At 35.9% G+C, this 16,082-nt stretch overlaps 1 protein-coding gene across 1 annotated transcript in view; it reads right to left on the reverse strand.

Moving 5' to 3' along the window:
* Positions 1 to 16,082, reverse strand: part of SGCZ (sarcoglycan zeta) — a 523,674-nt gene that overhangs the window by 238,468 nt on the left and 269,124 nt on the right. Inside the window, exon 2 of the mRNA XM_076337603.1 lies at positions 1,985 to 2,179. Within this exon, the coding sequence (XP_076193718.1) occupies positions 1,985 to 2,179 (195 nt within the window). The remainder of the gene's footprint in view (positions 1 to 1,984; positions 2,180 to 16,082) is intronic.

The raw sequence follows: 16,082 nt of genomic DNA on the forward strand, positions 1-16,082 counted from the left end.
AAAGAGGAGTGATATGTTCCACTTCTGTTTTCCAAATCGCTTACTGGTATATATGACTATGGTAAATATGAATATACAAAATTAATTTTAATTCTGTAACAGGACAGTTAAAGATTAACTCACACTAGTCAGTGGCATACCATTTATCTGTATTTATAACAAATTCAGGATTATTAAAGATGCACAGAAGCCTTGTGATTTCTGAATTGTAATAATGAAATAACGAGTTTATTTCAATCAAGTGCATAATATTTCAAACACTATTTTTGTGAAATTATTAAGCCAGTGTTTGCATAATTATTTCAGATACATACATCTCTCAAGGTACTGAAGCAATGCCTTCAATCCACTAACTAGTAAACAGAACTGCTGAAACCATCCGGTTGTTTCCTGCACTAGATTCCTGCACTGATTTAGTGATTCACCATAAACCTTTAACTTTCTAACAAAGCTTTGACACGCGGGAAAGAAAAATGTTTCAAAATATCTTTTTTGGTTTAGTTTTAAGAAGATTGTATGTTCAAACTGTAAGAGTTTTAAACTGGATAGTGCTATAGTAGCTTGTAGTGTGGAAGGTCAAACATTGCCAAGATATGGAAGCAGTAGTTTCAAATATTTTATTGGAATGCAATCTTCCACACAGAGAAAAATCCTGTGCTTTTTAAAATATCTTCTTAAGCTATTTAAATTTCCATGGCTAGTTCTCCTCTGGAATATTAGCAGACCATTTTACTGAAGTCAACAAGTATGCCTAAATATGTTTCTAATACAAATAGCAAAAGCATATGTGGATGTCCTGTTTTGCAAGCACATTATGCTAAAAAAAAAATACAAAAACAAATGAAAAAAACTCCCCAAAAACCAAGCAGACCCCCCCAACTTCTAACAAACTCTTCATTACATGAATATTAAAATCACACAGTTGTCAAAATATGAATCCAACATATTCATCCACTAGTAGCAACTCAGAAGTAGAATGTATTTGCACAATACGTCTCACCAGGCAATGATAACACAGCATTAGCAGATATAGAACAATTTTAGACATATGTTTAATGCTGTTTTTGTTGGCTGTTTTTTATTTCCAATAAACTAATGGAGAATAGAAATGTGCTATGACCCTAGGAATTAGAAATGTATTACTAGCTACATCAAAATATAGCTTATGAAGGTCAAAATCCAGAGAGAGAGACTACACTGATCCTAGCAGAAGCACTGCTATTTTAAACTGTGGAGTGTTCTATCTTTTCTTTTGATATACAAAAAGACACTACTCCACTGCCAACTAGAGCGCACTTCTACCACCTTTATCCAAACAAAGCTTTGGGAACAGCTGGGCAGATAACAGAGTTTCCACTGAACGCAGATGTTCTTTCAGGTGTACCTCTGAAATACAGACTCAGTAACATTTTGCTGCTACTAAGATTCCAGATGGAGGCTGACTCATAAAAGCCTGTGGCTTTTATACCTACCTACCCCCTCTTATCAACATCAAAACAACTACTCTAAGTTCTAGGTGAAACAGTCCAAATGGTCAGTATACTCTAAAAAAATACTAAGAACAACATAAACTAAAAAAGCCACCCTAAGTTGACCTAACTAACCCAGTTTCCTCCTAAGAGAGATATCGTATAGAACAGACATAGTAAACTCCTACTGATTGCTATCAGTGGTGACAAGCAACCATGAGATGCTTGGGGCAGTCACCATGATGCTTTTGGTTGGGCAAACAAAAACATCTAAGATCCAGATATATTTTCAGCAGATATGATTAACCAAAAATATCTGAATAGATAGGGCACAGGTCCACTCACTGCAGGATATACACAAAAGGTATAAATATCTGAAGTAACACTCAAAGAAGGATAAATGATTTTAAATCCAAAATTACAAGATTTGTATATAATATGGTAAAGGAAAGAGAACTAAAACTGCAAGTTATTACTTCAAGAAACAGGGTACATAAAGTTACTGTGATACTTACCACTGTGAAATTCATAACCTTCAAAATCCATATTGTCATCGCTAAGTTAACAATCATGGTAACCAACAGCAGAAGGACAAAGAAGTATAAGCACCTCTTTCGCCATCCATAAATCCCTACTGGGTAAAACTGAGGATGTTCAGTCCTTGGAAGACTGTTCTGTTGTGTTGCTAATATATACTGCTCTCGTGTCATCTGGAAAAGAAAGATGTAAGTATAAGTAAGCAAATGAGGGGTCTGTTTTTCATAAATTTTATTACATGAAGATTGTCTGAGAACTTATAGAAAATCAATTTCTATGGGCACAGAAGGGATGCATTCATTCAGCATAAACCACATCAATGTTATTTTTACTAGGCATTTAGTAAGAATTTTGTGGGTTTCATTAATTTAAAGTAAACCTTTGGTTTGATATTTCAAATTGGATTTGCATTTCAAATTTATCAGCAAGAAACTGTAAAAAATATTAATGTAATCCATGTATGTATCTTACATTCTATTTCTGAAGACTGTTTTATTGTCCTTTATGAGGTCATTCAGGAAAATTTCATTTTGGAGAAAAACTCATGTAACTTTTTTTGTACTGGTTTTGGCTGAGATAAAGGTAATTTTTTTTTCATATTAGCTTGTAGCCAAAACCAGTACACTCTTTCATACAAATATTCTTTCTAGAAATGCATCTGTCATAAATGAAGCTGTCACTCTTTTATTCTATTTAGTAAATTAAATAAATAATTTATGGCTTTATACATACATCCATATTTTACACAAAAGTATGCAATTGTGTATACTATATTTTACACAAAAAGAAACATGAAAACCCTTCAAAGCTTTAATTTTGCCCTTTAGGAGATATGGATACTACCATCATCTGTTGTTTTCCTGAACCAGTTTAAGTTCTTCTAGCATACAAGCAAGCAGTAACTGTTTGCAAACTGCTTAAAGAAGGTATCATTAATTATTCTTGAGAGCAAAAATGTTTATGGCATTTAATAAGAAACCATTTGACATTTTTTACATCCTTAACTTTCTTTTACAGATATTTATATTCATATTCAGCTGTCACATTTCCTTTAGACTGGAAGGTATTAACTTTTCTCCATGACTTAAAAATGAAACTAGATATTTTTCCAAATCAAAACTCTTGGGGTTTTACCATGCACTTGTTACTGAATGAGATATTAATGGCATAAATTAATTCACTGTGAATAATCACAGCCACAAGTCATAGAATACACATCCATATTACCACAATACATACATCACTGAAATAAGTCAAAACAAAAATTATAAATTTATAAAGCAGGTTTTAAATAAGCTATTAAACAGGCATTTTGTAATTTTTATTCTTTTCAATCAGAATTGCTTCTTCTTGCCCGTAATTTCAATTAAATATAACGTTTAGCAGTTTATTTACAGAGTAAACTTTTACAAACAGAAGTTCTCTCAATGACGTTTCTCAGTCCTCCCAGAGCAAAGTGTCACCAGGCACTAAATCTAAGCTGGAGCTTAGATCACTCCCTTATTGTATCCTGGCAGTATTCATTCTAGCTGTGTCTGAATTCCTTACAAATTCAGAAACTGAATGTGCAAAAGGGTTAACCATCTTTCTCCTTATATTGAGTTTCTACACATTTATTTAGTCAGCCGTTGCAAAAAAAATGCAATGAATGATTACATTTTGAGATTTAAAGTAATTAGTATTTTTTACACCATTTCCATTGTCTTGTGACCTTAGGTTATATATTACTTATGAAACAATTATTACCATTAAAAATAGTTGAAAAGTCTAGTTCCAGATTGTGAGAATGACAGAAGTAGCCCCTAAAACTATGAATGTGGCACCATGAAATATGCCCTTTGCAACACAATCACTAAATACAATGACATTTTATTCCATCACCACAGCCAGGCATCGGTCAGTTCCCTCAGTATATACTGTCCCCCAGGGACCGATATTGGGCCCAACGCTGTTTAACATCTTCATAAGTGATCTGGATGATGGGATCAAGTGTACCCTGATGAAGTTTGCCCATGATACCAATCTGAGTGGGGAAGTGGACACTCCGGAAGGGAGAGCCACCCTGCAGGAAGGCCTGGATAGGCTGGAAGAGCGGGCTAACAAGAACCTTATGAAGTTCAACAAAGACAAATGTAAGGTCTTGCACCTGGGAAAACATAATCCAGGAGTGCAGCACAGGCTGGGATCTACCCAGCTGGGGAACAGCCCTGTGGAAAGGGACCTGGGGGTCCTGGTGGACAACAAGCTCAATATGAGTGAACAGTGTGCTGCTGCGGCAAAGAAAGCCAACAGGATGCTGGGTTGCATCAACAAGGGCATCACCGGCAGAGATAAAGCAGTCATTATCCCACTCTGCTCAGCGCTTGTCAGGCCACACCTGGAATACTGTGTTCAGTTTTGGTCCCCACTATACAAAAGAGATGTGGACAGGCTGGAGGGGGTCCAGAGAAGGGCCACAAAGATGGTCAAAGGGCTGGGAAGCCTGCCATATGAGGAAAGGCTGAGAGAACTGGGTTTGTTCAGCCTTGAGAAAAGGCGGCTTAGGGGAGGCCTCATCACCATGTTCCAGTATTTAAAGGGTGGCTACAAAGAAGATGGAGACTCCCTTTTTACAAGGAGTCACACGGAAAAGACAAGGGGTAATGCATACATGTTAGTCCTGGGGAGATTCCAATTGGACACGAGGAAAATTTTTCACGATGAGAACAATCAGCCATTGGAATAATCTCCCCAGGGAAGTGGTGAATTCCCCAACATTGGACACTTTTAAGATTCGACTGGAGAGGGAGCTGGGCCATCTTGTCTAGACTGTGCTTGTGCCACAAAAGGTTGGACCAGATGATCCTTGAGGTCCCTTCCAACCTGGTATTCTATGATTCTATGATATGATACTCTCTTATTAATTGGCAATAAGTTAAATTTATTTCCCCAAGTCAAGCCTGTTTTGCCCATGACGGTAAGTGCTGAGTGATCTCCCTGTCCTTATCGCGACCCACGAGCCTTTTGTCTATTTTCTCTCCCCCTGCCCAGTTGAGGAGGGGGAGTGACAGAGTGGCTTGGTGGGCATCTGGTGGCTAGCCAAGGTCAACCCACCACAATCACCTAGAAGCATTTTTTTTCTTAAATCTGTTGAATGTTTTTCCAATAAAAAAACCAAAATAAACATTTTAATTCTGAAACTGTTCAATATAAAACCACACACCACCACCTGCCTTCAGACCTCAGGCAAGTTGGTCAGACCCAATTCATGTACCATCAGTTTTTCCCAACCATCCACAAGGATCAAGGCCTCAGTTCTCCAAGAACTGCATATATATACATAATAAACTCCCAAAGGATTTGCCATTTGCTATGAATATAAAGATATTATTGTGATTTTGGCTTTATTTTTTAGGGTTATTAATCTGGCCGGTTACAGTTATTGGCAGCACTCTCACTACTGATTTGTATACTTGTGTAAAAAATCATCAGCTGATTTTTAAACTATTGAAAACCAAAACGTATCCTAGTTGGTCTGGTAATTAGTACCTGGAGATGTTAAAAGTATTAAGACAAAAACCACATAAATATTTGATAAATATCTCCATTTAGTATCATGTTTTTCTCACCAGTAACTGAAAAGATACTATCCATATCTACTTCAGATAAGTATTTTTAACTGAGGAGGAACTGTTGTGAGCTCTGTGTTTTTGTAAATCATGAAAAGGCAAAGAAATTCCAGAACACTAGAAGGACAAATAAGTTATTAAAATATTTTTTAAAAGAGACTTGCATGAGCCTTGCTAAACCATGCAATATGACAGAACATCTTTCAAAAAGTCTTTTTAGGTCACACCTAAAAAAATCTGACAACTTTTTGCCAAGAATTCTGATTGATGAAGCACATATATACTCTATACACAAAAATATACACATGTATTTATTAATAAATATGTATAAAGGTAGATCATAGAAATACATACAAATATACACACAAACTTCTGATGACTGAGTGCTGTTTCATCCTTTTGAACTTTCAAAATACATTACAAAAATATATATTCTAAACTAGGTGACTGACAGATCTTATTGATGAGCAATTATTAAATGGACATTAAAAAAAATTTGACTGCAGTATAAACTTAATGCTATCCCATTATTCAGGTCTTGCAAATATGAAATGACTGGTGACGACATTTCAAGATGAGACAAGATGAGACAAGAACTATGGTTTGAAAGTTTACCTGGGTTTCTGACATTATGATGCTTGAGGGTCTCAAACCAAAAATAATTAAATTACAGAAGTGCTCCGTTAAATATTTGAAGGGTTTCAATGTTAGCATCTTAAACTGGTAAACTCCATGGTGCACACGTGCATATATACACAAAGTCATAAGCAACCCAGAGCCACATGCTAAAGAAACTAAAAATAACTTGTGTGCTCTGATAATTAATGAGATTTCTAATTCAAATGCAAAGTAATATGGGATACATTATTCAGTAACTACAAAGAAATTAAATCAGTTCTTACACTGCACTGAACAAGTATCATAAACAAGATAAAGGAAACTATCATAGCACTGTAAACTATTTAGTCATGTCACAACTGTACCTGTATATATTTTGCAATTTTTAATTTTCATTTTTGGCTACTCCTACACTTTTTGATCTTTTTCAGTACCATAAAAAAATATGATTGTGCACATTCACTAGGCACAGGTGAATCTGAGTAAGCACGCAGCATGAAATCTAGATCACAGTCAAGCCAATGACCTTTAAACTATTGATATTTTAGGGCCATAATGTATTATTAGAACAGATGTCTTAGACTTACAAAAGTAATTAAAGAATGGAGCAGAGACATTTTACATTTTCAAAGTTTATTTTAGTCTTTGGAAAAATCTCTTACAGAGGTAAAATTTCAAAGTAGAAAAATGAAACAGAAGACAATCAGCAAATGAACTAAATCTAGAGGGTGAAACTGTTAGTATAATTCCTGAAGTTAGGGTAGCATTCTACTTAAACAAGTGTTAACAAAAACTGTTTATGTTACATATGTTATATGCCTTGCAAATAATTCTCTAGACAAATATAAATTCATCTTAATGGCTAACGGCTCTTTTCTAAGTGCCACAAAAGAAGAATCAGATTCAAAATTAAGGGATGAAATAAAAGGGTCATTGCTCTTAATTACAAATGGTTAGTCAAACAGGAGAAACAACCCAATATTTGCTGTTAGCATCTGGGCAGGCAACTTGACTTCCAGCCTACTGATTTTCTGAAAAGAAAATTATATTATTTTGTGTATTTTGAAGACAAAATAGAATTCTTAGTTCTGGATCAGCTCTACAAATACTCTAAACCTATGTTGATTCCATTCATCCTACACTTTTTAAAAAGTCACCCAAGAATACAAGTAAATGTGTTAAAAGGTATTTTTTTTACCATTTTGCACAAAAAAAAATTAGTGGTAAAAGATACATTTAGATACTATAATCTTAAATGGTAGGGGTGGGGTGCCATCTGGTAATACCATCCCAGTAAGGCAATTCAAAAATTCTTCTCAAAGTGTGGTTGGCTGAATAAAAACCAAGATTAATGCAGTAGCTTCTCCATGACACATTGAGGAGCTCTTAGGAAGATCACCTCTCTGTATGTGCATCCAGCTGCTAAAAGAAGTGGAAGGCTAAACTGGGTGCAATACCTTTGATCAAAGCACAAGATGCTTTAAGAAACAAAGGTGACTACAGAAGAGTATGATTACACTTAACAGAAACAGCAGAAGTTATCAGAGGGCTTTTACACAGGTTGATATGTCTTCTATGTGTTTGAAAATCAGGCAGTCTAATAAAAAACTGGTCTCTCAGTGGGGATGGGGGAGGGTAGGAGGGAAGAAAGAAACTTCATAAATGATTTGCCAGGATAACTACAATTTTCTTCAGATCTAAAACAAGCATTCTTCTCTCATAATTAAGGCTGGGACTCCATTGTTTTTCCTATCCCAAATCTATGTCTCAAGGAAGCAAAGCTCTTTACAACAAAAAAGATCTGTGTCAGCATCGTCATACATATGAGGAGTAGAAGCTCAGAGGGAAAGAAACTTCTCCACAGACAATGAGCAAAAACTAGTGAAAAACTGAAGAACTGAATCACTTAAGTCTCATTCCACTGCCTCCCATTTGGCATTGCTTTCAGGGGTTTTTTTTCTGTTTTAGGGCAACACAAGTTTGGGGGCATTACAATGAGAGCTGGTCAAAATTATTTTTTCTAGTTCATGTTGTCTCCCAGTTTCTTTTTAGCTTTCTGAGAAGCTCAAGTTGAAGGTCTCAAGAGTTCCACAATCCTTGCAGCAAGACCCACAGTGCTCTCTAATCTTACCCAGATCTTCTGTTAGCTTCAGTTAATACATTTCAGTTGACAGTCCTTGCTATTAGCGAAGCTTTCATACTCCTACCTTTGAGAAAAATATTATTCAGTAACAGATTTTTTTTAAAGCGTTTAATAAAGCCTGCCTGCATTCCCAACAGTGTAGAACAGAAAAACCAAACTAAGTATGTTTGAAATGTCAATACAATGATTAAAAGTGGTTGAAATTTTCAGTGAAGAGTGCTCTTATTGTGAGCATGTCGATTCATTGAAATTTATCCATTTGAACAAACTCCCAATAAAATGGAGATGCATGCCATCAGACATTCACCCATACCTTGGGGGGACAGAAAAACTTTTTTTTTTTTAATAAGAACTTCCAACATTTTTTAGAACATTCAACATTTAGAACTTCAACATAATTATTTTATTTGCTATATTTACATATGAAACAAAAATAAAAACATTACTTCTTTCCATGACTATTCTTTTGAGACTTCAATTTTTTGGTGATATTTCTTATTAACAGGAATTACTGACATAAGTATATCAAGACTTAAGAAAGAAAATAACCTTAATGGTAGTAGAAATATAACTCTGGGAATGATTTGATAATTGTTATATTATAAATGGAAAATGTTTATTTAAAACTACAAGCAATTTTCAAGTCTGACAATATTATCACAGCAAATACTTAGCTATATTCAAAAAACCTAAGAAATCAACATCTAATTTGACAGATACAAATCTGAAACTGTTTAATACTCACACCATGAAACAGATAAGCCAAAAACCAATATGACTTTTGCTACCTCAGGTATTGTAATTGTAGCCTGGCACATGACACTGCTTCTAGACATTTTCATTACTGATTGATTCTCCATGCATTATTTTCTTAATTTATAGACAGAATTAAAAACATAAAGGAATTTTAAAATATAAAAATATAGTATGACAGGATCTAGACACAATGCTGATTTGGGTTGGTAAGGAACATTTTAGCAATCAGATAAGCTGTAGAGGTGAAGAGATAGAAGAAAAACTATAGCTAGCAGGGAAAATTCTTCACATCAGCATTTAGAGAAAAAAAATAAATCAAAAAGCAATCTGCTCATAACTAGCCATAGCTCAGGACATCATATAGATGATTTACCAGAACCAGCTGGCTCTCTCCAATCACCCTGACAGCAACACGGCCTCTGGCCAGCAGCTCATGCTGTGGACAGCTCTCTTTTTGTATGACACTACAGCAAGTCATTAATTTTGCTTCCACTCTACGCAGTATGTGGCATTAATTAAGCTTACAGTGGAAATATTATTTTACTGTTTTCTTTATAGACTTTAGCTGGAAGTTTACCATATGTAGTGAAAAATGTATCACACAGAGCAGGAACTTATACAGCAAATACACAAATACTTAGTACATTACACGCCAACCTTGACTCTAAAATCAAGAGTTGGGATGAAATCAGTAAGTTCATTACAACAATAAATACGAACATGGCAAGCTGGCTTGTATCTCTTGAAAAGGCCTTATGAATAAAAGGATGGATTTTCTTGGAAAACTTTTAAAATGCCAAACAGCTATATACAAAGCTCTTGCTGTCACTTCCAGCATGTGTTGAAGCAGCTAAATTGTTTCTTCTCTTCTGCAAGGGTTTGGTACTCTACAACTGATTTCCAAAAATAATAGAGAAAGACGGTATCATCTTGAGTTAGTGGGGATCATACTAATTACTGTGAATAGACTGACAAGGTAGTAGAGCTGCATTCTTGGAGAATTAAATATTGGAAGGAGAGAGCAGCTTCCTCTGAAAACATCTTTATCTGGGCTACACCTGACACCTGCAAAGTCTTCTCCTTATGGTATTAGCCATTCAAGCCTTTCTAAAGATAGCCAAAAGCATGTCAGCAACTGACCCTGGTATAAATGGTCATTGGGCCACAAATTGTTGGCCAGATATGATAAAAGCCACATCACTCTATTGTACATTACTGGCAACAGAAATCAGTGTAAATCCTTATTGCCGTGATGGACAATTTTACATTTGTTAGACTTTTTCTTCTGTTTAGTATAATTGGGATCAATCACTATTAAAAATGCTACAGTAACTCAAAAGCATTTGGAGAGTGTGGTCCTTCTGAGACACGCACTAGGGTATGTCACAGAATCACAGAATGCTTGACATTGGAAAGCATCTCTAGAGGTCATCTAGTCCAACTCCCTACTCAAGCAGGGCCACCTAGAGCAGGTTGCTCAGGACCATGTCAGGACTTATGAATATCTCCAAGGATGAAGACTCCACAACCTCTCTGGGCAACTGTGCCAGTGCTCAGTCCCCCTCACAGTAAAAAAAGTGTTTTCTGATGTTCAGAGGGAACCTCCTGTGTTTCAGTTTGTGCTTATTGACTCTTGTCCTGTCATCAGGCACCACTGAAAAGAGTCTGGATCCATACTCTTTGCACCTTCCCTTCAGGTATCTGTACACATAGATAAGATCCCCCCTGAACTTTCTCTTCTCTAGGCTAAACAGTCCCAGCTCTCTCAGCCTTTCCTCATAGGAGAGATGCTCCAGCCCCTTAGACATTTTCATGGTCCTTCACTGAACTCTCTCCAGTATGTGCATGTCTCTCTTGTACTGGGGAGCCCAGAACTGGACACAGTACTCCAGGTGTGGCCTCACTGGTGCTGAATAGAGGGGGAAGGATCACCCTCCTCAACCTGCTGGAGACACTCCTCCTGATGCAGCCCAGGATATTGTTAGCCTTCTTTGTGGCAAGGGAACATTGCTGGCTCATGTACTATCTTCTATTGAAAAATACTCCCAGTTGGGATACAGACACCGACCACTTCTTAAAAAGCACTTAAACCTAAAATTAATCTCTTCAGCTACTGATTACTGAGTAGAAAGTACTTACATTAAGTAGGCCCTCAGTCAAGCTTTAGGGACCACTAAGATTTTGGAAAAATTCTATGCTCCGTATTTCATATTTGCTATGGCTAGGCCACATCCTAGTCAGTACCACATTACAGTGAAAGATGATTCAGGGGAGGCTTCGCTCGTTCAGTCTTCAATCACCAACTTGAAAAACTTACTTCCAGATTGACTACATAGGGAGATCCAGCTATTTCTGCCAGGAAGAGGTGCCAAATCCAAGGGACTTCAAGATTATAATTTGAGAGTTTGATGCCTTTTTGGTTCAGCCATGTATTTTTGCCATGGCCACTTTCAGAAACAGAGGTGCAACTGTACTCAAAACTCCAAAAATCATGTTTCTTAAGTAACACATTTGGAAACCCCTTTGCACTCCTGAAAATCTAAAGGAAAGAACATGTAAATAAGTTCACCATCAAGCTGTACATAAAGCCAGTTGATTACATAATTTATGTGTTTTGAAGTTTAATAATTCAGAAGAATCTGTTTTTTCTTCTTGGCCACAAAGAACAGTTTTGACATCAGTGTCAACAAGGCTTAAGTCAGCATGTCTTTACTAGCAATTTGCTTGGCTTTATGTTGCCAATTAGAATTCCATTTTTTTGCTAAGTCAGTACAATTAGATTACTACAGAGACTTCATTACAGCCACAGGCAGGACAGCAGCTGAGGTACACAGTTTTCTCCCTATGATGCCAGTACTCACTAAACAGTTATTGGAACAATTGTCTATAAAAAGGACAATAAATGTTTGCATCTTGAATATTGTTCTCCAATAAAATTATCACTTCACAAAAATGGATACCAGTGAGCTGATACTATTACCATTATTACTTAGTGAGAACCTTTATGGCTGTTCTGTGTTTAACATATTTAATTGTAATATGTTCACTGCACAATGAAGTTCACAGCATGTTAACAATAAATAATCATGTAATGAATAGAATCATATTTTCCCCACTATTCTGTGACTTGAAATGTTTCTAAATAGTAATGTGCTATACTGAATTCTTCAAGTAGCTGGATTCAAATACGTCTCAGGCTATAATGTTTCCTAGTAATATGCTTTTAAAGTTACATTTTTAATAACCAGAACAATTCCAGTATACTTTGTGTATTTTTTTAAAGAATCTTTGGTTTCAAAAGCTTACTCATTACGTCACTTTATTTAGCTTTATAATCATCTACACGTGCATGTTGTGTTTTAGAATAACTTTTGAGGTGTTCTACCTAGCTACACTGGCAACACAGTATATTATATGTATAGTATATTATTAAGGATAACCTTAATTAAACTAGGTGGGATCACAGAAGCAGTCTAGTAGCAGCAACACAAGATTCAGTATAGCTGAGTTGCCTTAGAGAAAAGCAGATACCTGAGGAGACAAGTAGATGATGAGTAGACTGCTGAAAAATAAAGCAGCATACAGCCCTAGCACCTGTTATAGCTCTCTGGACCTTATCTCAAATATTCCTACTACTAGATAAACAGATTAAATTTGTCTTACTGAAGAAATTCTAAAAGTCTATTAAAATAGCAACAAAATCAGGAAAACCACAGTAAATCATTAGATTTCAGTTTAAAAACCACTTTTCTTTTAATCCTGGTGGGCCTTCATCCCTGTCACTCTACATATCTCAATAAGGCAGGGCATGTGACCAGCACTTTACATCTTCTGCTCAGCTCCCTCTCATAAGACCACTGAGAAGATAAGATGAAGAATGTCTTTGTTAAGGATATTCCATCAGGAGAAAACCTGGCAACCACATCAATGGAAGACGGCAGGACCAGTATTTCAGTAGCTTCACACAAACTGGCACTAGCTTTCCTCTGTGAGTAATACGTTTGGTTAAATCAGTTCTAATAGATAGTGACATAGAAAAGTATAATCTTCAAGAGTCAAGAAAGAAGTTTTAAGAGTGGCAGATTCACCAAGGGAAACAAACTCAGCTGGACTGGAAGAAACAGGTGAAATGAACACTTGAACTAGTTCGTTCCTACCTGTAGTTTGAAGTCTAAAATTCATGTGGTGGGGTAATCATGTAGTCCACAATCAAAGAATAGGAAAGAGATGGGAAATGTGAATGAAATAATGAATTGCTAGAAAGATGAAGAACCATCTTTTAAGTACTGTTCCTTTTCCTCTTATTTGCATACACCTGTAGTGCAACTCTGCTGTATGGCTGGGAAACAAATGCTTGTAGGTCTAAAGCCACAAGCATGTCTCTTCTGGCCTAACACGTACATCTCTGTTAATTCAAATTAAAAATACATGGACTAGATATTAAAGAGTACAGAACAAGCCACACTGAGTAAGTGCTATGATATGAAGAACGGGAGTATGCCTTAAAAAGACAATGATTACATTTTGGGTTTGACTTGTACTTGTTGAGCTTCTTCTGTGATGTAAGTAGGCAACAATACCATGTCCCAAAATGACACTGAGCTTTTAATTCACCAGTTTAATCTTAATGTGAATTTGATGACCTCATATTCAATAGGAAACAGATTCCCCAACCTTTCAGAAGATTTCTTAATCAATAGCAATTATAATGATATCAATATGCAAACAAAAGTCTTGGTCTTACTAGAATATACACATGGATCATATCTTACTGCTATCCACAGCTCTAAAAAGGTAAGTTATATTTCACCTGTCTGCCTGATAGAGTACAGCCAGAAAATAACAGAATTTATCTTAATAGAAGAAGATAGAACACACTGCCAGAATTAGATTAAAAAAATACATATATAGAGAGTAATCTCTCATTTTATAGCACCTACCAACATGGGGTCCTGCTCCAGTCTAAAAGAACAGAATTTAAAAATTATAACAGGTTTGTTTTACCATGGGATAAATATTAACATTTTGGTTACCACCATTGTGCTGAGATAACACTCATGAACAACCCAATACTTAAAATACTCTGAGAGGATTTTGATGAAATTGCATTGATGGAAATGGTTGGAGACACAAACAGAAAATAAATACAGATTTCAGTTATTAATCTATAATTTCACCATTAGGTCAAGGTAGGACAAGAAGAAATGGCCTCAGGTTGCACCAGGGGAGATTTAGATTGGATATTAGGAAAAATTTTTTCACCAAAAGGGTTGTCAAGCACTGGAACAGGCTGCCCAGGGAAGTGGTTGAGTCACCATCCCTGGAGGTATTTAAAAGACGTGTAGACGTGCTGCTTAGGGACATGGTTTAGTGGTAGACTTGGCAGTGCTAGGTTAATGGTTGGACTTGATGATCTTAAAGGTCTTTTCCAACCTAAACAATTCTATGATTCTATGATCCTATTTCAGATGAGACCATAAAGCAATGGAGAACAACCCGAGTTGTTTCTGCAGACACCAGGAATCTAAGATGAAATTACAGCTCCATTGCTTAAGTTTACATGTTTTTAAGTTAATATGATAATATTAGGGACCAAGTAACTAATTGTTTCCTTTTTTGTGTTCAGCATTTCCTCCCTTACATTAAGCTCCCTCATCTTCCTTTTTACTAATGGATGTAACTGTTCCCTGTGATTAGTAATCTCATCATTTATAAATGTGGTTTCACAGTGATGGCCTGTACCTGTGCCCGCCTCTTTATAAAAAACAACCATGGCATTTTAATACTGTAACAAAAGTCTTCTCATCTTTCCATCACCCACATGACCAATGACATCTCACACAAAAAATCCCACACCAACAGATGCTGAACATGAAGTGCAATTTGTAAAACTTTCAAGTGAGAGTAACCTTTAGAATCATCTTCCTCTATGATCTGAAAAAAGCATTACAAATACAACAGTGGAGTAACGTCTGCCTTTTTATTACATGAAATTTGGAATTATTGTTTGCTGCACTTTTAAAAATAACTTTAATAACTAAACAATTCAGTTCTATGTTTTAAAAAGCAAAAGAACTTTTACTTTCTTTTCAGATTTTAGCTGATATTTTAGAAAGAAACATAACAGGTGTGTTTGAAAGCTCCTAAATGACTTAAGATCCCAAGGTGAAAAACATTTTAACAATCTTTTCAAAACCTATTTTAAATGTGGTTGAGAGTATTAAAGGTATAATATTCCTTTGGAAAAGGAGATCTAAACTCCTAAATCGCCTTAGCAAAATTTTCACCTTGGAAATTTTTTTCATCAAAAATGGAAGCACACGCTTTATTTTATTCTTATAATTATGTCCACATTTTCACTTTCTCCATTCCATTTCTGTTTGTTTTTTCTCCTTCCAGAAAATGCATGCAGAAGTACATTCATTCCCTAACAGTCAACGTGTTCAGATTTAGCAGGATACAAAGCACTGAGGAGGACAGAAGCTCAACCACACAAGAGTTGTTTCCTTATTGAACAGGAGTTCCAAGGACTTGCTAATAATGAAGACTTTTAATATGTAATGATTAAATGTCACATTTCTTCCAGGCACATTAACACATTAACTAGCTAAATTGGCAGTACTGAGCTAATCCTTTTCCTTTTCTTTTTTTTTTTTTTTAAAGCAATCAAAAGGATGGTGCCAACATCATGGTTATTAAACAATAGAACTGAACTCAAATAATTTCTGGGGTAAAAATCTCCAATCCTTTCAAGCGCTGTGGGAAATGTAGAGAGATTCAGGTGGTCATCTATATCTCATCTGTATCTCATCTTTACTGCATTCAACTACCTTCAGTTCTTTACTGGAGGGAATTGGGCTAAATCCTTTGATAGTTTAATGCAGGTGGAGGTTTTCCCTGACTTTCCTCAAATGAGTAATGAAAATTAAATGAGACTCACCCTACAGATAA

This window comes from Aptenodytes patagonicus, chromosome 4, assembly GCF_965638725.1.
Source record: "Aptenodytes patagonicus chromosome 4, bAptPat1.pri.cur, whole genome shotgun sequence".
Classification (NCBI taxonomy): domain Eukaryota; kingdom Metazoa; phylum Chordata; class Aves; order Sphenisciformes; family Spheniscidae; genus Aptenodytes; species Aptenodytes patagonicus.